This window comes from Talpa europaea (assembly GCF_964194135.1).
Source record: "Talpa europaea genome assembly, chromosome: 7".
In the NCBI taxonomy this organism is placed as follows: domain Eukaryota; kingdom Metazoa; phylum Chordata; class Mammalia; order Eulipotyphla; family Talpidae; genus Talpa; species Talpa europaea.
Window position 1 is genome coordinate 121,804,041 of NC_140074.1, and position 22,445 is coordinate 121,826,485.

Below are 22,445 nucleotides of genomic sequence, written 5' to 3' on the forward strand. Positions count from 1 at the left end.
CCACACACCCCGCCTGTGAGACATGACCCCCCTCAGTCATCTGTGGCCCTCAGAGCCCAGCCTAGGTAGCTTCATGCAGAGCTTTCTGGAACAAATGGAGGCCTTACTCTTGACCTCACAGGGGAAAGGAAGGAAGCTAGAAGGGCAGAACCCAAATGAGAGTGGGCTCTCTCCACCCAGGGCTTATGTGGTGATGGTGCAGAAGCAGGTGGTCCTCTGCAATGATGGGGGTGGGAGCCCCCAGAAAGATGGTGGGTAGGGACAGGGCACTCATCACCCTCACAGCGGAGGCAGAGGCTCCCATGGGTGGCGAAGGGGCACAGGGAGAGAACTAGACCCACTTAACTGCCTCAGGGTGCTCTCAGAGGCAGCATTCCCCTCAGAGGCAGCTAAGCCCCTCACACTGCCCACAGGGATGCCATGCACAAACCCCTGATGCATGATGGGAGGATAAACCGAGGTAATGGGACTCACCTGTGGTGAAGAGGTGTTTGGTGGGCTGGTCTGGGGGGCTCTTCATGCCCCCAGGGGCAGCAGGTGAGGACTGGGTACGGCCCAGAGCCTGGTGGGGCACGGTGGCCAGGCTAAGTGGAGCCTGGTACACTTGCAGAGGCTGCAGCTGCTGGGCTTCTGAGAATACCTGGGTGGGAAGAGCGTGGGAGGGAGCCTGGATGAGGCTGAGCCTGAGAAGGAAGTGAGGACAGGTGCCCTGGCCCCTCCAGGGGGCCCCAATCCAGTCCTTTTCTTCCAAACCTCCTCCTTCCCCCACCTGCTTTCTCTGGGGACCAAAGGCTGAGCCTAGCCATCTTCAAGAGGAGATTAGTGGGGGGACGTGATGAGTCACACCAGAGTAGCATTGAGGTAAGAGGCTGGGAGGGACAGGGGGTGTGGGAGGGGGTGGGATGAGTCAGGCCTGGAGGGCTCTGCTGTGTCCGCAATGAATGGATGTGCGCTAGGTGCAGGGCAGACTGTAGTAACAGTGGGTGTGTGTGTATATACGCAGAAGCACGCAGAGACCGACGCACAACAGGCCCTACGCAGGCAGAAACGCAGATACACACAGGCCACGTGCGCGTGAATGCACACACACACACATATACACATACACACACAAGCAGACAGGCGGGGGCAGTCACAGACGCAGGGAGGGACTGGCAGACTGGAGCTCAGGCAGCGAGACCCACACAAGCAGCTCCCCACACCCCAGCCCCTTGCCTCTCTCCTACTCCCCTCTGCCTAGAAAGAAAGCTGCTCCTACATGGCAAGAAACTGAAGGGGGGGAGGGGAGGCCAGAGGGGTGGTGACTGGGGGGGGGGGGCAGAAGGCACCTTTTTGTAAGCAGAGCTGGAATCCTCCAAGTCAGGCCCCTCCTCAGTGCCACTCTCGCCCTCCTCATCCTTGACCTGGATGCAGTCCTCCTCTTCCTCCTCCTCCTCCTCCTCCTCCTCCTCTTCCAGATCTTCCTGTGTGCTCTCACTCTCTGTGGAGCCTTCTCGGGGTATGGTCAAAGCTCCCTCCCCCAGTAAGGCCTCTTGTTGCTCAGTGAGCTCCTCCTCTGTCTCCTCCGGGTGGGTGGTAGGCTGCCGAGACAGCTCCCCTGTCTTAGTGAGGATCTGTGAGTAGAAGAGAGGGGGCACATCAGATAGTGCGGGGCCAGCATGCAGCCTGGCACCTAAGAGGTTACACCCTTCCCCTCCCTCTCCTAGCAGCTGCCAGCCCAGGCAGAGCTTCTACTTGAGTTAGAAAAAGACAACTCCACTCCTCTGAGCAGATGTAATCAGGGAGTAGCCTGGGGTATCAGCCCTCACTCCCTTCCTGCTAGCCAGGTGCCCCGTGTGTGTGCTCCCAGCACAGCCATCACCTTTTGCTTCCCCCGGCTCACCTTGCCCAGCTGCAGCTGCTGCTGCTTCTGCTTCTCCAGGAACTGCTGGTGCTGCTGCTGCATAACCAGCTGCTGCAGGGCCTGGGGGCTCTGGGGTAGTGGCGAGGACTGAGTGCGGCTCAGGGGCCGGTGCCGCGGGAGCTTGCCCACCGTCCGCATGCTGGTGGCCAGGCGTTCACCGGTCACCAGTGGGGACTGGCCATGGAGCGGCACTGTGGTGGGTGGGAGAAGAGTAATCATCATTCGTCAGGGTACCAGGTCACCCCACCCCTGGTCACCCCACCCTGGTCGACCCTGACTCTCCTCCCCCTGGAACTGCTACCTACATACTCAGGAAAAGTTTTGGGAAGGCCTGGAGCACTATGGCCCCAAACCTGAGCCCTATCCCCCCTCCTTCCCAAAACTTAGCAGTCTCAAAGCTCAGAGCCACTGCCTCCAGCAAGCCTTCCTGGATTCACCATCCTCTCCCTTTGATGCACTTATGATTACACGTATAAACTCAGGCCCTTCATGTGAATGAGCAGCAACTAGTTCTCCCAGCTGAACAAGATCTTCCTGATCTCGGCCTGGGGACCAGGATCATACATCTTTTATGCAGTCCCTCTTCTGATGCTACTTAAGGGACTGACTCTCCAAAATTATCCTGACCAATCCCACAGCTCCCAGCCACATGTGACGACTGAGTGCTTCAAACGTGGCCTGTCTAAACTGAGAAGTGCTCTAGGAAAAACACACCAGATTACACGGACATCACGAAACACAAAGTAGATTATCTTACCTATCGCTCTGTGTTGACTCTACCTTGAAATAAAACCCACTGATATAAAGAGCTAAATACATTTTATTAAATATAATTTCACCTGTTTCTCTTTACATTTTAAAGTTTACTAGAAAATTTTAAATTACATCTACAGTTGGTGTTGGATTGCTACTAGACAGCACTGCTCTGGAACGTGAGCTCCAGGAAGGCGGCAGACTCTGTGGAGGGCAGCGCTGGACATGCTGAGAGGAAGGGGGGCAATCAGGGTGCCTGTGACAGGGCCGGAGGGTATCCCTGGCTGTTTCTCCTCAATGGGCCTTGCCTCAATCCCCCAAAAGAGGAGACTGCCGCTCCTCCCTCCAACAGCTCCCAGCCACTCACCTGCAATGAGGGTGCTCTGCTGCCGGGCCTGCTCCAGCAGCAGCACGTGCTGCAGCAGGGAGGCGTGCCCATGGGGGCTGGTGTCACCCTCCAGTGCCACGCCTAGCAGGCAGCCAGGGATGGAAGACGTGCTCATGAACTTGCCCGTCAGCGCGCCACCCTGCCGCAGGGACTGGAGGGCCTGCCTCTCGGCCTCCTGCTGCGTCGACAGCTTCGGGGAGGCCTGAGGAGTTGGGAAGGCGATGGAGATGAAGGAGGGGCATAAACTGCCCCCAGTCCCACCAACTCTGGATCAGCATCCCTCGTCTACCCTCTGCCCACCAGGCACTCCGAGCAGAGCCCTCTGATCTCATCTCCTTTGGGGCTTTGGGGAAGCAAAAGTTCCAGTGGGGGCATCCAGGACTGATGACCGTGACACCAGAGGGAGAACGGCCTCCTGCCCCGTACTTACGGTGAGGTGCGAGTTGGTGACAGTGACCGTGGCCTGCAGCCCTAGGGAGATGTTGGGCAGAGAGGGAGACGTGTAGAGGCTGAACTGGTTGGGGGAGCTGTCCAGAGGGAGGGCCCGGTGCTGGGGGAGCATCTGGGGAGCAGTCGGGAGAGACAGGCATGAGAGCAAGTAAAGGGGGGCTACCTTGGGCCAAGGACAGAGGCTCTGAATGGTGCCCCGCTCCTCCCCAACAAAACCCCATCTTGGAGGAGGGGTGAGTACTGAATGTTCAGAGCCCTTCAGAAGCCCACGGGACAAATCCCACTTTAGGGCTAAAGGTCCCTCTAGCCTGTGCAGCAGCAGAGAGGTCCCTGTGGGCACTTTTAGGAAGACAGACTGGAAGAAGCTGCCCTCCTTCTTCCAAGGGAAAGGGAGCAGCTCTGGCCCACCCAGCCCAGCCCTACAGCCTGTACCTCGGTTGGGATGTTGGGGACTGAGCCAGTAAAGCCATTCTCAGCAATGGTGCTGTGAGAGCTGTTGGGGGAGCTGGGGCCGGAACCAGGCGCGCTGTTACACACAGATGACACTACGGGAGAAGTGGCTGTCACCTGGGCTTGCTTGGAGCCACCCCCCACTCTCAGGTCCTCAGAACAGGGATGGGAAAGGAGACCTTACCCCCAGGGCCAGCGCCTGTGATCTCAACAGCTCTCTTCTTGAAGGTGCTAATGACAGTCCCATCCTTCCGACGCAGAAGGGGACTGCTTCTTCGCTCCGCCACCTTCTGCTTTAGCCTTGAACGCACTTTCAAGTTGGGCTCAGAGGCTAGGGAAAAGGTAGCTGGGGCTCAGACCCATCCACCTGCAGCCCAGCCCTGGGACAGACCCACCTTCCAGCAGCAGCCTTGCCCAAGGAATGTGCCCACCTCCATGGAGCCAGAGCCCCGGAGCTGGGAGGCTGGGCCGGCCCTCACTCACCTGTTTTGCGGAGGGGGAAGTCATCTCGGCTGTCATAGGGCCCAAGCAAAGGCAGTTTATAGGAGGGAGGCGTCCCAGGGGGGCCGCTCTGGGGAGGGGAACTCTGGTCCAAAGAAGCATGGTGGGCTCCCCTGAGGGTAAGGGATAGAGATGGAAACAGATCTAGGTTATCACCCAGCCAGTGGACCTGCCACCCGGCCAGATACATTTATGAAATATCTGCTGATTGTAAGGATAGGAGAGGGGCCCCAGGGAAGGAAGCAGAGAGCCCCCAGGGGTGGGAGCCTCATCTCCTAAGAGAGACTGCAGGATCTGTATCAGGCTACAGGGAAGAGCCCCGTGCCATCTGGCAGTCATGGAGACCTGGAGCAGGAGACTGCTGCGACCCACGCCTGCCCGGGGACACTACCAGCATTTGGGATGCTGTGGGAGGGAATGGTTGAGGCCGCCGGGCGTGGGCTCCTTTGACTTCGACAGGAGGAATTCCTGGAGCCTCAGCTTCACCTCAGTGCTGGCGATGGCACCTGCAGGATAGGGTACAGCTGACCCGTGTGCTTGGGGCCAGAAGCCCACTGCCTGGGGGAGGGGAGGAGGCCAGGGCCATCTGGCCCCAGAAGCCCCCAGCCTTACTCTCTTTGCTCTTCTCCTTGTTCCGCAGGATGAGCAGCTGCTGTTCCAGCCTCTGCTTCTCCAGCTCCTCCTGCCGCTGCTGCTCCCGCTGCCGCTGCTGCTCCAGCTCCTGCTGCCTCTTGGCTGCCAGCATCTCCTGCTGCTGCTGCAGGGTGCAGGAGGAGGGAAGCGGGGTGAGCCAGGTCCGGGCGGGGGTCAGAGGTCTGGGTGGCCCCCCCGCACCCCCCTCGCTCACCTTGAGGTGCTTCTGCAGCTGGACCTCATGTTGCCGAGTCAGGTGGTCATGCTGTTTCTGGAACTCAGCAAACAGGAGCTGCTTCTGCAGCTGCTGCTGCTGCTTGAGCGCCAGAAGCTCCTGCTGCAGTTGCTGCTCCCTAAGCGCGGGGTCCACAGAGCCTGCCAGAGCACCCCGCAGCTCCACGGGGCTGGGACTGCCTCCACCCCCGCCCCCCATGGAGCTGGGCATGGCTCCTGGCAGCACAGGCTTCACCTCCACTGTGGGAAGAAGAAACAGAAAGGGGTCAGTGGGCCCAATAGCAGACCCCACTAGGCATGGGAAAGTCATGCCTGGGGCCCAGAAAGCTACCAGGTAGGACTACTAGACCCCCAGAGAGGAGACGTCCAGTCTCTGCTCCATAGATGCAGCCTCCTTAATTAAGGTCATAGCCAGGAACTTCAGTAACAAATGATGTAGAAGCATGAAGGACAATACCTGGAAGGCTGAGTGCTCCAGACGTGATCTCGTCATTGACAGTTACCTCCACTGGGCATTTTATGGGAATTACTTTACCAATAAGGAAAGTGACGTTTAAAGAGAGTAAAGTAACTGACCTGAGACACACAGCCAAGTGACAACAAGGAGGGAAAACAAATCCTATGATGTAACCACTGTCCTGTGCCCCCCTCCCCACCTCTCAACACCCCACACACCCCAACGAGCAGCCTAAATAAACTAGAAGCGAAATGAAGCACACAGCTGGTTTCCAGGACTGGCAGGACCGGCAGCCCAAGCCCTCTGGCAGCCCAGGAGCGGCGCTCCGGAACGGCTGAACATTCTGCCCTCTCCCCTTTCCTCTGTCCCGTACAGGCTGGGGCAGAAGGGGCAAGAGCGAGGGGCTGTGAGAATGGGGGCAGGAAGTGTGAGAGGAGGAGGCCCCCGGGAAAGGGGTGCAGGGCTACACCAGGAGGGACAGGAGGGGGCTGGGAGTCAGACTCACTTCCTTTGCAGGATTATCTCCTTTCAACAGTTTTATTGTAATTACCCTGAAAATGCCGCTATATATAGAGAGAGCCAAACAGCAGCTGTGCGGGGGGAGGGGGGAATGAGAGAATGGGCGGCAGGCACGGGGAGGAGGTAGAAGGAGGAGACAGGAAAGGAAAGGGAATCAGACAGAGACAGGAAGAAGGGTAAGGTGGGAGGGGGCACGGGAGCTAAGGCAGACATCTCAGAACTCCAGTCCTAGGGAAAGTCCTCTGGGAAGGGCTGGAGGCGTCCGCTGGGTCCTCATTCCTTGGGTCCAGGTCCCCAAGTGGATATGGACTGACCAAGCGGGGGCGGCAGAAAGTTTCAATGGGCTTTGGGAAAGGCTGGGTCTTGACCTCTTGATCTCTAGATACTGTCCTCTGGTCACTGAATGTCACTCCCTACCACTCCCCAGTGGTTGCCAGGGCAACTGGGCAAATGCCAAGCCAGCAGGGAGCCCCAAGCCCAGCTCACACCCCACAAAGCCTCCTGACACCAGCAGGAAGGGGAGGGCAGGCTACCCACCTCCTGGGAAGGAGGAAGTGAGAGATGGGGCCTACCCATCTTGTTCTTTCCCATTTCTTTCTCCAAAGCAAGCTCTCTTTCCTTATGACACCCCAGGGAGGTAGCAGGGTCTGGAGAAGGAAGGATCTCCTCTTCCTGATGGCACCAGTGTCTCCTGCCGAAGAGTGGGTCTCTGCCAGACCCCTTCCACTGTTCCTCATCAGGAGTAGAGGAGGAGCTGGGGGTGGGGGGTGACTAATGTCTGAGCTACAAAAGCCCCCCCACCCTGCCAATGTAGTCTATGGGCCTGGATCTCTCTAGGGAACCTACACTGAATGTCACCAAGGCGGGGGCCTGAATGCTCTTCTGGGCCCCACTGGAGGTGGAGGCGGAAAGGTAAAACCTGAACAGGATCTCTCATCCCCACCAGCCCCTTCTCACTGAGCACAGCTAGACACATTCCTCTGTGGTTTGCCCGCCAGCCACACTGACGACTCTGCGGCCACGAGGCCAGAGCCACATCTGCAAGAGTGGCCAGATGTGGCTAGAAGGGTGGGGTTAAAAACACACACACACACACACTCACTCACTCACTCTCTCTCTCTCTTCCTTCCCAACCCCTGTTCTGCCCTGGCACCAGGAAGAAGGGCCTTGGAAACCACAGAGGGCTTTTCTGAAGATGGCCAACCTCATTCCAGGCTGCAAAAAGCAGGGTGGCAGCAAAGAGCCAGCAGTCAGCCTCGGGTCTCCCCAGCCTTGGAAAGGCTCAGCAGGGCCCCAAGCTGGCTGAAAAGTTATCTGTTCTAAGCAAGGCTGGGTTGGCCCGTGGCACTCTGATCACTCAGCCAAGAGGTGGACGGGCTTCAACCTGCTGCTCCCAGCAGTGCCGGGGCTGTGGGAGCCGGATGTCAGCCCGCCCAGGGAAGGGCAGGGGTCCAAGCACTCCTGGCTCCCAGCATATAACCATGCCTAGGGCTGGAACTGCCGCCAGCTGTGCTGGCTTCACTTGCAAAAGAGCCCTGCCATAAGAGTCAGGCGAGGGAAATCACCCACCAGGGCTCCCATGGAGCCACTGCACCACAGCAGAGATGCTAGGTCCTGCACTGCAGCGGAGCCGCAGCCCCATTGGTATGCAGGCTAAGGGGTAGCCAGCAGCACTGCCATACAGCTGTGTTTCCATATAAGCAGGAAGCAAAGGCGACTGGAGAATATTAATCTGCAGGTCCTCCAGGACCTGGACAGGATGCAGCACGCTAGGGTTGTGCCAGGTAACAATCTGGTTCCAGCCAGAAGGGAAGGGGCCATGAGTGAGCAGGTAGCTAGAGTCAGGGGAATGGGGGCAGGAGGAGAGGGTGTCAAGGAACTCCTAGCATCTGGCTGGCCTTGCACCCCCTCGAGGATCGTGCCCTCAGCCCCAAGATCTGCTCTGCCAGCTTGGCATAAGCAAAGCAGGTAGCAGTGACTGCCATCAAAATGAAGCAACTGGAAAAGGAAGTGGGTGTGTCATAGAAATGGGAGGAGGAGGAGGCTCTCTTCCACCTCTTGGTGGACCAAAAAAGGTAGGAGGGCTTCTGGAAAAGGAAGAGAAAGGCAGCGGGGCACTATTCCTTAAAAGTGGGAATGCCAGTTCGCAGAGACCCCTAAAAGGCCAGGGGAGGGGCGACATGAGAGGGCAAGGCCCTGGGTCCTGCCTACACCTCCACACCTCCTCTGACAGAGCACTGTAAGGGACTGAGAGGAGACTAGACACAGCAATCTCGTGCACAGGGAAGACGGAAGGGTCCAGGTCTACCCTGCTCCACACTCCTTCTGGAAATGCAGGCCCTTGCCCCTGGGAGTGGTGGTCTTAAGAAGAACTAGGAGTGCCATCCTGTTCTGACCTGGGGGTGAGCACAGAGGGGGTCCGGTCCAGGGAGCTATGTCTAGCCTTTGCACACATACTCAGCTCAAGAGATCGCCCGCTCTGCCCCATCACAGGCACAACTGGAGAACAGTGACACCGTTATGACACTTCCTTCCCATCCGGCTGGCTTCCCACCTCACCAAGCCCCCATCAGTCCAATGCAGATTCCCCTAACAGATTTTCGGCACAGTACAACCAAGGATAATCTGGCCCCTGGGGGACGATGATGCAGTGCTGACGGGGCAAGCACAGGAATGACTGTCAGCATAGCCTGAGACTGAAGAGAGAGTGTCCAGGCCAAGGGACACTGCCCCCAAGCAGACAAGGAACAGCACTTATGGGAGTAAGGGCTCAAAAAATAAACCCCACCAAAATCTAGTGTAGTTTTTTGCCCAAGAGCAAGCAAGGCCAAGCTTTCCTCCTGCTCTGCACATGTCAAAGCCGTGCCCAGAACCAAGCCCTCTCTTGGAGGAGTCACCGACTCCAGAATCCCTGTGACCCAAACCCAGGCAGCAGGGAAATGGTACTTTTAGCTCCTCCCAAGAAGCCCAGGAAGGAGGGGGCAGCAGTGTGTGGACTACTCTGCTGACCTAAGAAAGAAACTGCACTTGCTTTAACATGAAGGTGCTCCCAGGAGCCACCAGTCACAGAAGGCTGGAGGGAGGCCTCCCAGGGGACCCAGAGGGCACACAGTATGAGGGAGGGAGCAGGAAGCTGCTGGGATATCAACACAAGGTAAAAGCAGCTCTCAGGTCTGAGGGAGGAGAGTGGAAGGGCCTCGGAGATCACCTGTTCTGACCCCCTCGTTACCCAGACAGAAAGCCAAGCCTCGTGGAGAGGCAGCTACTAGAAAACTCCACCAGGGAAGCAGCAGCAAAACAGGGTCAGGAATCTTGACTCCCCAGCTCAGGCAGATTCCCTCTGCTCTGATGGGGGCATCCCAGAGGGCTCAGCACTGCCAGCCCTGGGTAACCAGCCCCTCTGGAGAGCACCCAACCAGGAGGGCAGCATCTTCCACCAGCACCCAGCCCCTGGGGCTTCCCTGGCCAGGCAGGGGACTCAGCAACTGCCTTCAATGTCTAATGACCCCATTCTCCCCCTCTGCAGAATGGGGGAAGGCCCCTGTCCTTTTCCTGGTCTTGAGGGATTTTGGAAAGGGGCAGGGAACAGCATTTCACACTCTTCCCGTGCCAGCGATGACCCTTCGCCACCAAGGACAGTTTCCCATGGTCTATTTCTGTGTTCTTGCATGACTGGTGTGGCCAATTTAGGCTCAACAGGTTCTGCCACAATTCAGAAAGTATTTCCACATGCGCAAGCTGGGATGACTCTCATCTAGTAATTTTCACAACTCTGCAGTAACACAAGCAAACACACATCACGTTAACAGTTAAGAGCAACAGCTCTAGAGTAAGAGAACACCAGGGTTCAAGTCAGGCTCCACCACTTCCTACGGCAGAGCCCAGAGCACCTCCCCGCTGTGTGCGAGCATCTGTGAAATGGGAGTAGGAATAGCACCCACCTCCCAGAGCTGCTGGGCTTGGGAGGCGCTGGCACAGGGCCGGAAGCTCTCAGGCGGTGCTAGTCAGGGCTATTATTAATGGCTCCGGATTTGTTTTGTGTCCTGGAGCCCCCCACCCGCCTTGGCAGTCTGGTGAAGCCTTTGAGCTACTTTTCAGGATGTTGCTAAAGTGTACAAAATAGAATACTGAGAATTACAAGGGGCCAAGTTCATACCCCGCCTGAATTCTAAGGAAGCCAAGCTCGGCTTCTGCCAGAGGGAAGCTTTAGCTCTTGCACTGCAGACTGTCCCAAGGTCGCTCTGTGGTTCTGTCCCAAGCAAGCCCTTCCCATGGGCCCCACACAGCATCAGCCAGTGGCTGGGCCCCAAAGGTGGAGGAGGAGTCTCTGGGAACAGCCTCTGGCCCACCGCAGCATTTCTAGCTGTCTCTCCTGTCTCGCTTCCTCCAAGAAGGGTACACTCTTGTCCTCTGTGCCCAGCTCACAGCAGCGGGACCCTGCCATGCCTCAAAAGTATTACTCGGCACAGACAAGCACAAGTTTTGATCCCTGCTCTCAGGAACCCAGTTCCAGGCAGTCAGGAAGTCTTCCCTGGTATCTATCCTTGTTAGGCCTGCGGCAGCCCAAACCTATTTCCCCAGCCCTACTCCACACCCCACTGGGGCCAGGATTCTAGAAATCCTAAGGCCCTCTTTTCTCAAGACAGACGTAACTGACTTCAGCAACGGCCTGCAAACCAGCAAGTCAACTCCCCAGTTGACAGAGGAGAAAAGGGAGACCAGAGCTAGAAGAGATTTGTCCAATCATCTGGAAAAAAGGTGAAGGAGCCAGGGCTTAACCTGGGTCTCAGCTAAAAAACAGGAGAAACCACGAGGGCTGTTCCAGAATTTATTTATTTATTTTTTTTAAGATTTATTTATTTATTTGTTTATTTATTCATACAAGCATTGGGTATAGTCAGAAGCGCGGGAGGGTGAGAGAATTCACCAGAGCCAGAGCGGGGAGCAGAGCAGGCAGAAGGACCAAAGTACACTGCTGAGGGGAGCAGCGGGCGGCAGGAGAGGTCTGCGCGCCATGTGGGACCCTCCTCTGGTGGCCGGGGAGCAGCCGGGGATTGAACCGGTGCCTCAGAGGCCGCAGGCAGCTTCGCAACCCAGCGCTCAACCACTGTGCCACCAGGGAGGCCCATGTTCCAGAATTTAATGAGGCATAGGGAGGAACCAAACTCTGTATTAAGGATCCCAGGATCTACACTATGGCACATGCTTGGCCCTCAGAACGCCAGAATCTGGGAACACAGAGGAGAAGAGGGCCAAGTAGACACAACCTTAAGAAACCTTGAGGCAGACTGAACGCTGGGGGGTACACAGTCTTGGTGGAGGTCACAAAACCCCCATCACCAATGAGTTGGTCATTGAACTTGGGACAGATGCTATCTGATGAAACCATTTCCAGGAACCACTTGGGCACCAAGTTGAAAGCAATTAAAAGGCACACTAACCACACGGAGTCTGCACCTGTTGCTGGGGCAGTCTGCTCCACACCTGGGCTGGACGGCAGGGGCCCCAGGGTGGGAGCCCTCCCGAGCACAACCCAGCTCTGAGCATCCAGCACAGCACCCTGCCCACCTGCCCACATAGCGCTTGCGCTGCCTGGGGTTTAGACACCTGCTCCCCAGCGTCCCAGCATCCTCTCCTGCCAGACCGTCTGGTTGCTGGGAGCTGGACTTACCTGGGACAATGGCAAAAGTCTCCCTCTGTCTGCAGTAGGCCCTTCTCCCAGAAGCCCGTCTATCCACTGAGGACTTTCAAGGGTGACCCTGATGGGCAGGCTGCAAGGGCCCATGACCCCTGTCCACACAGCCCTGACTCCAAGCCAGGTGGGCGTCTACTCACACGGGACTCAACTGAGAAGTGCTAAAATGCTGATTCCTGGGCTGCCGCACAGAATCCAAACTTGTTTTATTTAGGGGGTAGTAAGGCCTTGGAAAGATAGTATCATTGCAACTGAAAGAGAATCTCATTCTCAGTGTCCCAGGCTGGCTACACTCACTTGTGCTGCCAACCTGACAGCTGTTACAGCTGTGTGTGTGGACACAGTTAATCTGATTTCCTGTCTGGCAGCTGTGCAGCAGGGAAGGGACAGCTGAGGGTCTCAAAAACAAAAAGAGGGGATGAGGTAAGAGATGGGGGCAGGGAAGGCTGTCTGTATGGGATGGGGTATTCTACTTTGTTCCTCAGCCCCCTTTTCTCTTTGGGCCAGAATCCCCAGAGAAAGGAAGACAGCTGACCAAGTGATCCCCAGTATTTATAGAAAACAAAGCCTCCTCTCAGGATTCCCTGAGGCCAGACTGATGTCTATCCTCCAGAAGCACAGACACTGGAGGCACAGAGGCCCATGAAACAACGCTGGACAGATTCTGTACTGCACAAAGGCACCAATCTGAAGGGGTAGTTTGGGGGCTGAAATCTAGGCTACATCCCAATTACTGGGCCACAGACTCTAGTATAAGAAGAAGGATCATTTTTTAAAAAATTGTACAAAGGAACTTTTGGGGCAGGTTAGCAGTGGCCATACCCAGAAATCTGAGTCTCAGCCCCAGCTGCCACTTACTTTGTGACCCTGAGCAAGTTCCTTTAACTCTCTGATCCTTCCCAGTTGTAAAACATGGCTATTTACATTTTCCCCAGAGAGACGGTAAGGAAAGCACCTGATGCCTTGCAATTGGTTCATTACAGTATTAGTTCCCTTCCCTCAGTCTCGCCCTTCCCACCTCCCAGCCTACACCTACATGCCTCTCCGAACCCTAACCCCCCCAACCCCACCCCAGCAAGCTTGGAATGGGCTGGAAAATGTGAAGAATGTCCAAGGAAAATCCCAATACCAAACCCAAGTCCCTTGGCACTTCCCCAAATCCACAGCATCCCTTCCTGGCACAAGCAGGATTCATAACCTCCCTCTCTGGGGACAAAGACTCCCCCTCCACGCCTGCTCACAATATCCTGCACATGGCCAAGCATCAGCTCTGCCCAGCCCAGGCAAGAGGGGAATCCAGGGCCCACAGAAGGGAGGAAGGGATTTCCCTGCCATGTGTCCTGAGGAAACCCACACTGGATCCATGTTCCCAGGTTCCCCAAAGCAAGACCAGGACTGGATGAAGAGTTGCCCACTATGCACTGGGCTGCTGAGGGGGAGACAGGCAGAGACCCCATTCATTTGGGAAGACCTCTGAGCACACCAGCGGAAGCTGGTATGTCCCCCTTCTCAAGCAGGAACAGCAGAGAGCACCCCTCATCTGACCTGGTGCCAAGGCCCTGGCTTGTGTGGGGCCACTCACCAATGCTATCTCTATACACCAAGCCCCAGAATAGAGCCCAGGAGTCCTGCCATCAGCCCTGGATGCCAGCCCCCTCCAGCAACACTCATTCATCCACATGCCAGGCACTGTGCTAAGTGCTGGGGAATGGCAGTGAACTAGGCAACCCAGGAGCAAAGGAGACCCCTAAAGTAGGGGTTCAAAGACTTGCTATTAGAGTAAGTAGAGTCCAGAGTAGCAAACACCCACCCTGGAAAGCCCCTTTTCCCCAATCCATGGGGCTGGGGAGGGCCAGTGACTTGCGCCACCCAAGCAGTGTCCCTGCACACCTGCTTTTAGAGGGAGTGGGGGGTGGTAGGGCAGCAGGCGGCCTAAGCTCTCATAGCTGTGTTTATCTGGGGTGGATTTTTTTTAACCCAAAGGTTAAAGTGTTTCTATTTGAAACATCTATTTACATTCCAGAGTCCAAAAAAAAAAAAACAAGACAGCGAGCTCCAGGCCTATATCTGTCCCCAGCCGCGTCACAGACACAGCATCAGAGCTGCGCAGGGGGAACATTCTTAGCCTCTCCCAGAGCTGCCGAGGTGACTCACACCTCCCTCCTGCCAGCATGGACCACGCCACCACGCAGAAGGCTAGGCCGAGGAGGGAGAGAGAAAGAGAGAGAGAGAAAGCGCTAGCGAGAGCGACTGCTGGAAAGGGAGTGGACAGACAGGGATCCAGAGAGGTGCTGGCTGGGGGAGGACTGTACAGGGACAGAAAGCCTTAGGGAAGGGATGGGGCGAGGGGGGCTCCAGTTTGCAAGGTTCCGAGGATCTAACTTAAAAGGTGAGAGAACAAGTTGAGGGGGAAACTTCAGGCCAACTACCAGCTGCTGCTGGGAGTCAAGGGACAGTGGGGACAGGGTAGGATGGGGGGGGATCGATATGGCATCTGCCACAGAAGTACCAAGCAGATGTTGTGCAGTCAGTCAGTCAGTCCTTTGCTTTCAAAGAGACCACCTGGCCTCCCAGAGGATTTGGGGGTCACCAGGCAGGGTCTTTAGCTAGAGCTGCAGACTCAACCTTACCAGGGCTGGGCTAGCCCTCCATGTTTATACCCCATCCATAGGCACGCTGCAGGGCTGGCCCCCAAGATTATGCCCCCCATCCAAAGGCCTGCATGGGTACCCTATAAGGCTGGTCCCCTATACTAGGTGATGGCATGGGCATCCAAGCCCAAGCAGATAGCAGACTTTGTTCCAAGGGTTTCCCAAAACATTCACCCTCTGACACATCCCAGTCTAGCTGCAACCTTATCCCTGGATGGCTCAGAGCCAAATCACAGGTACCTCAGTAGGCACACTGCTCCCACAGCTTCCAGTTTAAGGCTTGGGACCCACACCCACGTATCCAGAGGCCAAAACTCCCTATACATACAGACATAGACACCCACACCGGGGTGCCAAACCACTGCCAGGAGGGGCCAAGCAGGCATGGGTCCAGCAGGCCCCTCCCTAGAGGAAGCATCTTGTGGTGCCGGCCTGGTGGGGAAGCTTTGCCAGAAAGGCTTGATGCTGCCAACAGGTTCCTGGGAGAGAGGGAGGGAGTGGCCCAACTCAGGGGGGCCCCACCCCTAGCCAAGGGCCAAAAAGTTCCTGCTGAGAAGGTGGCAGGGTTAGGAGGTCCTCAAGCCCACACAAGCTCAGGTGGCACCCCTTCATCCTAATGATGTGGGAATACACCGAGGCCTGGGGGAAGGAGAGTTATGGAGGAGCCAGGAGCTAAAGCAGCCAAGACCCCTGACATCCTGGGCACCAGCCTCTGTCTAACTCTACCACAAGCACAAACCTCCTCCCCAGCAGTCTGTTCCCAAGGGACTTCTGACAGAGACTTGCAGAAATCACTGCACTCCACCTTCTGTCCCCAAGCAACAGCCCGGAGAGCTAGGGAGCCTTTATTCTTATGGACACTCCACCTTCTCCCCCTGCCCAGACCTAGGGAGCAATCTGATGGCAGGTCACTGACCCACTTCCTCCCCTCTGACTGCAGTGCCAACTAGGCCAGGATCCTCTAGTAATCCACAGCCCCCAGCAGCTGATACCAACCCTGCTGAAGATGCAGCGGAACGCAGCTGGAGGGTATGACCAGAGGGCAGGTTCTGGGCCAGGGAGGACAGGGAAGCCCACCTGGGTGCGCAAGGCTCCCCTGACTGCCTGTATTATCAACAAAGCTCTCCAGAAAAACCCAAGCAAGACCCTATCTGGGTGAGACTTGAAGCCAAATGCTCAGTCCAGGGACAAGGCTGTCCAGGGGCAGAGGGCAGGCTGGAACGCTGAGGCACTTACCTGCCACAGGGATGCCATGCAGAGGGGTCCGCGGCAGGATCTCCAAGGATGGCTCCCGGCTTGACATCCCATCTGCTGAGAAACAGGATTCCGTCTCATAGATGGTCTGCAGCATCTCCACAAGCCCCTGAGCCTTGGGCACCAGCAGCATGCCAGGGAGGGGGCCGCCTGAGGCGGGGAGTCAGCCAAAGGAAAAGTGGTCGGGTGGGGCCCTCACTGCTCAGGGGCTCCCTCAGGCCACTGTGGTTGGGACCGGAGCAGTGGGGAGATGCCTCATCCGGCCTGGTTGCACTAGGCTCCTGGCAGCAGGAGGAGCCGGCAGACAGGCCCAGGAGCTACGGCCACTCTCCTCTAGAGGGGCATCCGACCAGCGACCAGCACCGTCCCCCAGCTCACAGGAGCCGGGTATGGCTGAGTGCTCAGGGGACAGGAAGGGGAGCTCAGCAGGCAGGCGGGCTCTCTGTGTTCCCTCCCAACCCTGGGTGACAGCTCTGGGCCCGGCTCCCTGCTCCTCCTTCCCGAATGAGCCGCCGGCAGCTGGCAGGAGACTGAAATAGCAGTTGGGGGAGGGCCCTGTCTATAAATAGGTGGAGCATGCTCAGGGAGCCGCCGGCCGGCTGCCAGGAGCCCAGGCCTGGCGGAGGCCCCATCGGGGGTGGGGGGAGGTGAGTTCCACCCCAGGAGGAAGCGCCAAGGAGGGGGATGGGAACAGGGGAGGGCCTGTACTCAGGGCCAAGGCCACAGAGCCCAGTGACCAAAACCAGGCTGGAGAAGGGCACAGGCTGGAGAGCCCGTGAGTTTCGGAGGAGCTCTGGAGCTGTTATTGGTAGGCAAGGGGCTGGAGACAGAAGCAAGCTCCATCCCTCTCCCCTCCCCTTGCCATCCAGAGCAGGTAAAGGAAGTGGGTCTGGAAAAGGCAGCCGACAAGGCCACCTGGTCTAGGAGCCCTGACCACCGGGGGGAAGTTTACTTAACTTCTCCCTTCCCTCAGAGCTGGGAGGTGTCTCCCCACCCCCTCAACCAGTAAGAAGACCCCTAGCAGCAGTTAAGTGGCAGCTCCCTCCTACCCATTACGGTGTTGCCTCCAGAGGCTGCTCAGCTTCCTTCCAGCAGGGCAGGTCTTGCCCCTGTCCAGGGAAGAGGATGGAGAAGCACCTGCCCATTCTCAGAGTACAAATAGTACCTGAGGCAATGCTAAGAGCAACACATATATGACTTAATTTTTTCTGCATGATGACCCCAGGAGATAGGTACAGGGGAGAAACTGAGGCACAGAGATGAAGTCATTCACCCTAGATCCTACAGCTGCCTACATGCAGGGCTGAGATGTCTGCAGTCTACCACCACAGCCCACTGCCTCTTGAACGGGGAGTACAGGAACCCGTCCTAGGGTTTCTGCTAACAGATGTGATGACCCCCATTACCCAGGTAGGAACAGATGAGGTCGGGGCCTCTCAAGAGCCCAGAGGCTGCCAGCCCCCAATCCTTCCCCACCAGCCTCAGGTCTGGCAGAGCAGCTGGGGCTCTGCAGGAATTTAGGGCCGGTACCCCAAGAGGACTAGTAATACCCACCCACCAGGTCTACTGCTGGCCAGTCCCTTTTCCTCAGGTGTTACCTCCCACTGGTAGAGAGATCCCACTTGGCCCCCTGACCTCACTGGAGCCTTTTAATAGCCTGGTTATTCCTGGGTCTATGCCCCCTCCCCCTTCCTGATGTCACAGTTGCTATTTTCGAGCCCCCTCCTGGCCCCTCCTTGCCCCCAACTCTAGGCATGGAGCCAGGGACACCTGTCCTCTCCCTGGACTGGATGACCTCACCCTCCTGTCGGGAGCCCAAGAGGAACTGGCCAACCAAGGACACAGTGGCTATAGCTCCTGAAGCCCATCTTCCCACCCAGCTTCTGCCAGTCAGGGATGGCAAAGGGGCCTCCTGCCCTCAGGCTGGGGGGGCGGTGCGGGTACATGAACAGGGGAGGTGGTCGAGGTGGATTTTCCCAGATCCTAGATCCCAGGCCCAAAAATGTATACTGGGGGGACAGACAGGTAGGAAAGAACAGGAGACTGAGGCCCAGCCTCTCAGCCAGGATGGACTCTAGAAAAATGGGAATGGAGCAGTGCTGCTACCAGGGCCTGAGGTTGGTGGGCATCAGGGTGGGCATGGGGACCTCGTTCTCCACCCCCGGCCGCAGGTTCATCCTGGCTAACTAGGCTCTCTCAAGAGGAAGGAAAGGGAAGCCCAGGTGGGGTAACATGCAGCAGACTCCAGGGAGCCCAGAAAGCCGGGGGCAACAGGCCCTCCCAGCCCAGAGCTCCACCCACCCACGCTAGGAGCAACCGGAAGGGCTGGCTAGCCCTGTCCTGGCTCTCTCTGCCCGCCCCAGGCATAGGAGAGTACGGGAGGGGAGCCCTGTTCTGGAAGAAAGGAAGTCACCAGTTACAATGACTCAAAATCAGGGTCTCCAGAACCTGGAGCAGCTAGAAACCTACAGAGGGAAAAATTCTACTCAGGGAAGATCAGAGTTCGCAGAAGGCTGGACATCCAGAGGTGGCCAGAGTCACCAGGGCCAGCTTCCAGCGCTGTTACTGTTCCATTAACAGCTGAGGTGGGAAGCAAAGTGTCAGAAACAGCCAGACATTCCTCAATGCAATTCCCAGAATCCTCCCAGCAGTAAGAAAGGAAACCTGGGGTGGAGACAAGTGTCTCTTTTTCTTCTTAGATTCAGGTGACGCAACAAGGTCTTCCCGATGTTTAACTTCAATCCTTCCTGCTTCACAGCCCCCCTCTCCTTGTGGTTCATTTCTCTCCTCCGTCCCAACCCAGTCGGCCCACCCATGCATTACCCTGCAAACCTCAGAGAGCACCCACCAAGCATGGGGTACTTGGACCTTATAGAGAGCTAGCACCTCCCCTCCAGACCATAATGGCCTCATTTCCTCCCTGGGCTCAGGCCTCCTAAGCCTCCAGAGAAGGGGAGGAACACAGTGCCGGCTCCGTGAGCGCCTCCAAGATCCCATTTCCTGGGCTCTAAAAGTTGGGTTGGATGGAGCCCTGACGCAAGGAAGCAAGACCTGCTTTGTAAACAGGAAAAAAGTCAAGGGCTGGCCCAGGAGCACCCTGGTTAGAGTGCGGGGTGCCAGCTGCCCTAGGGCTCCAGAGATGTCAGGCTGCCTGCCCTCCAGTTCTCTCCTGCCCTCTGAGCCCAGTCATGCCGGAGCGTGTCGGCATTGCCCAGGAGCTGCCATGTGCCAGGCCCATGCTAGGCGCTGGATGAACCCTCTCATTTGAAACCAAGTCCAGGAAAAATGTGAACACCTACTTTGGCATCTTCCATATCCCCTCAGGGTTGACCCTGCCTCCTCCAACCATTCCATTCTAAGCCATCAATCCCTTTGGAATGATGGCGCAGGGAAGAGGAAGGAGAAGCAGATCCCAGTCTACAGTGAGCACAGAGGCACACCAGGGGCCATGCAAGTGGAAAAGGGACACCGAGTGTCCACTTCCCAGACCCCCGCCCCATGCCAGCACTGACCCACTTTCTCCTCCTCGGGGCTGGCTGCCCGCCTCCCCTAGGGGCTCAGGAGCAGAGGCCCAGCCCGAGGCGGGGAGGCAGGACGCCGAGGTTCCTGGCTCCACCCCACGCCCATGCCCCAGATTCTCTGGTCACCCAGAAAGGAGGGGGCAGCTGCCCTCCCTCCTGGGAAAGGGAAGGAGAGAAAGTGTGGAGTGTGCTGGGAGATGCTGGGCAGGCGGTTGTCGTCACAAAGCTTGTCTCCCTCCCACGCCGGGGCTAAGGACCTGGCTGCCTCCTCTGCGGCCCTGTGACCATCTAAACTGGCTCTCGTGGCAGAGCTCACTCAAACCCTCTCCTCTGGGCAATGGCACGGGACAATGACCGAGCAGGGCCCCGTCCCAGGTGCTCCATCCTGGCTTGGCGAGTCCAGGCAGGAGGCAGGTCTGTCAGTCCTTCAACCCCAGGACGGGAGCAGTCACGGTCAGCTCCAGAAAAATGAAGTTTGGCTCTCAAGCCCCCTTTCACCTGAAGAGAAGCCAGACATCAGGGAGTGGCCTCCTCAGGGAAGCGGCAGCCCCATCAATGGCCTCAACCTGTACTCTCAGGACAGCAAAAGAGGCAAATGAGGTCAAATGCTGGCATGGGGCCCAGACCCAAGGTAAGTAGATCAACTCCCACTCCCCAGGGAGGAGGGGTGAGCCCAAAAGGAAATCACTCTGCGTGGCTACCTGCCGCCCCTCACCAGGCACACCCTCTCACTGACGTGTGTGCTGCGAGGGGCAGGATGGACCACCTTCTATCTGATTCTGCTCCCCTGCAGGCCAAACTCAGGGCTGGGCAGGTCAGTGATACTCAGCAAGGACTGGCCAAGCAGTAAGCTCCAGCAACTAAAAGAAACTGAGGAATGGGGAACAGCAGAAGATTCTGCTCTTAACCAGGCCTGTGGTTCTGTGCCCTTGGGAATGACAAGGGAGTCTTTGGAGATGTGGGGAGAGGGAGTGAGTTGCTCAGGAGCCTGGGGCACTCAGGTCCTGGGGAGCAACTAGTCTCATCATTCCCACCTCTATGCCTTGTGGATTCAGGCTCTTCCTGGGATTTTCTGTGGGGTGTCCATGGAGGGACTGAACAGCCATGCGCTTTCCTTTTACTTCTGAGGCACTTAAGAGCACATGGTTTCCAGACTTATGCAGGTGCCAGGCACCACACCCCTAGCCCAGATGCCACTCTGGAATAGCAGATGCTGGGCTTCTGGACGGGGAAGGGCTGTGTGGAGGATGGTGCCTCCCTGGCCCAGGGGCCCCAAGCAATTGTAGCTGGTCCCAGAGCCTGGGGCAATCTGAGGAGGAAAGGCCTCAAGGGGCTGCCCCCAAGTAATAATCCCAGCTCTGAAGGCTCCTCACAGTCCTAAAATGAGGCTCCCAATCTCTGGCCCCCTCCTCGCCCTCCTTTCCCAGCACAGAGAAGACAGGATCTCCCCCTGCTGGGGGGAACTGGAAAGCCAGCCAAGAGGTGCAGCCCATTCCATAGGGCCCACTCAGGAGGCTCCTCCAGGCCCACTCAGCAGCTCCTCCCAGGCTGCCAGCTTTCTGTGCACGGTGTACACCTGCAGCTACTGCCACACCCTTCAACCCTGGCAGAATGGCTGGTGCAAGGGGAACTCAGCCCTCCAAGGTCTGGAACGTCAACCTAGTGGCCTCATCTATCCAACAGGGATTATTTTGGCCTTTCACTGGAAAGACCTGAAACCCCAAATCTGGGAAAAGTCCTTCCCAAACCACCAATAGAAGCCCCAGGGCCAAGGGTTAGCCCCAGGTGTGACTGGCAGTGCCTCCTGGACAGGGCTACAGAGTAGCTCAGAGGAAAGGAAAAGCTGGCATTACTGCCCGGCACAATCATCCCCACCAGGGGCAGTGTCCAGCTGAGATGGGCAAGGGACTAATGAGAACCCACTAGGCCTCTCCTTTCCCTTTGTGGTCCAACCTAAAAGGAGGAAGCAGGAAATGAGAGCAGAACACTGCCCCCTCCAGCACCTAGTCACATGCACCTCTCCACGTCTAACCCAGGGCACAGAGCCTACAGGATGGATGAAAGCAAGGGCAGAGGCAGGACGATCTCAGGGAGTCACGCACCCTGCAGGAGGGGCAAGGCTGACTTGGGGAGACCCAGAAGCCCAGGTTCTCCAGCTGGCCTTCGACTCTGCCTGCAGCCATGCCCAGGGTCTGTCATGCCTGCAAGGGAGGGGAGGGACATATCCTTGACCCAAATAAACAGCACAAGTCAACCAACTGCACCAGCTTCCCGCTTCCCTGAGTCTGCTGGAGCCGCCAGGACCCTGGTGAGGGCCTCTCCCACATATCACCAGCACTGGGTCCCCACAACACAAAGCATCAGGCCCAACAAAGTGAAGACGAGGGCACGGATTTCCCCCCATGACCTCCACCCCCCAGGCTATCTCTGTGCCATTCTGCAAATGGGTTTTCATTTCTAGATTCACTGTCCCTAAAAGAAGAAAAAATATCCCTCCATCCTTACAGAAAAAGGTGTGGGAGATAGAGGGGCTACGGGGGCTTAAAGTTAGAAAACATGGGCTCTGATCCTTTAAGACTATACAGAAAGAGACAGCCCAGGAGAGAAGGCAGTTATTACCCTGACCACACTGACCCTTGACCCATGTGTGAAACTCCTGAGGGTCCAACTCAGGCCACTTGGACACATCCTCATGGGCACACACCCAGACCCACCCATGCACAAAGTAGCCTGGAGACCCACCCACTGACTATTTCTGGCAGCACTAGGCAGGGTCCTAGAAGCAAAGGGGAATAGGAAATCTCAGACTCAAAGGCCCCAGACTAGGAATCCACCATGTCTAGAGCCCAAGAGGAGAAGAAGTCTACCTGGACTCAAAGGAGAGAGCCACGGCTCCTCGACCAACATAGCACTGCACCCCAGCCCAGTCCCACACATCCCGACACAGGCTCAGGCCAAAGGCCCTGAAACCTTCCACTAATAAAAAAAGTATGCAACACAAAGAAATACTCCACCAAGAAGAAAAGTCACCAGCAC

At 57.1% G+C, this 22,445-nt stretch overlaps 1 protein-coding gene across 4 annotated transcripts in view; it reads right to left on the reverse strand.

Moving 5' to 3' along the window:
* The window catches only part of HDAC5 (histone deacetylase 5), a gene marked incomplete at its 5' end in the record, with an annotated part of 28,720 nt that overhangs the window by 5,743 nt on the left and 532 nt on the right, over positions 1-22,445 (reverse strand). The window contains 12 exons of one of the 4 annotated variants that reach the window (XM_084238678.1): positions 475-640; positions 1,329-1,613; positions 1,883-2,094; positions 3,024-3,246; positions 3,475-3,606; positions 3,927-4,039; positions 4,129-4,275; positions 4,428-4,558; positions 4,837-4,951; positions 5,058-5,199; positions 5,293-5,552; positions 15,871-15,945. In XM_084238678.1, coding sequence (XP_084094804.1) covers positions 475-640; positions 1,329-1,613; positions 1,883-2,094; positions 3,024-3,246; positions 3,475-3,606; positions 3,927-4,039; positions 4,129-4,275; positions 4,428-4,558; positions 4,837-4,951; positions 5,058-5,199; positions 5,293-5,552; positions 15,871-15,945 — 2,001 coding nt within the window. Of the gene's footprint in view, positions 1-474; positions 641-1,328; positions 1,614-1,882; positions 2,095-3,023; positions 3,247-3,474; positions 3,607-3,926; positions 4,040-4,128; positions 4,276-4,427; positions 4,559-4,836; positions 4,952-5,057; positions 5,553-15,870; positions 16,022-22,445 lie in introns of those variants that run through there. The other 3 variants (XM_084238677.1, XM_084238676.1, XM_084238675.1) reach the window with 3 other exon arrangements.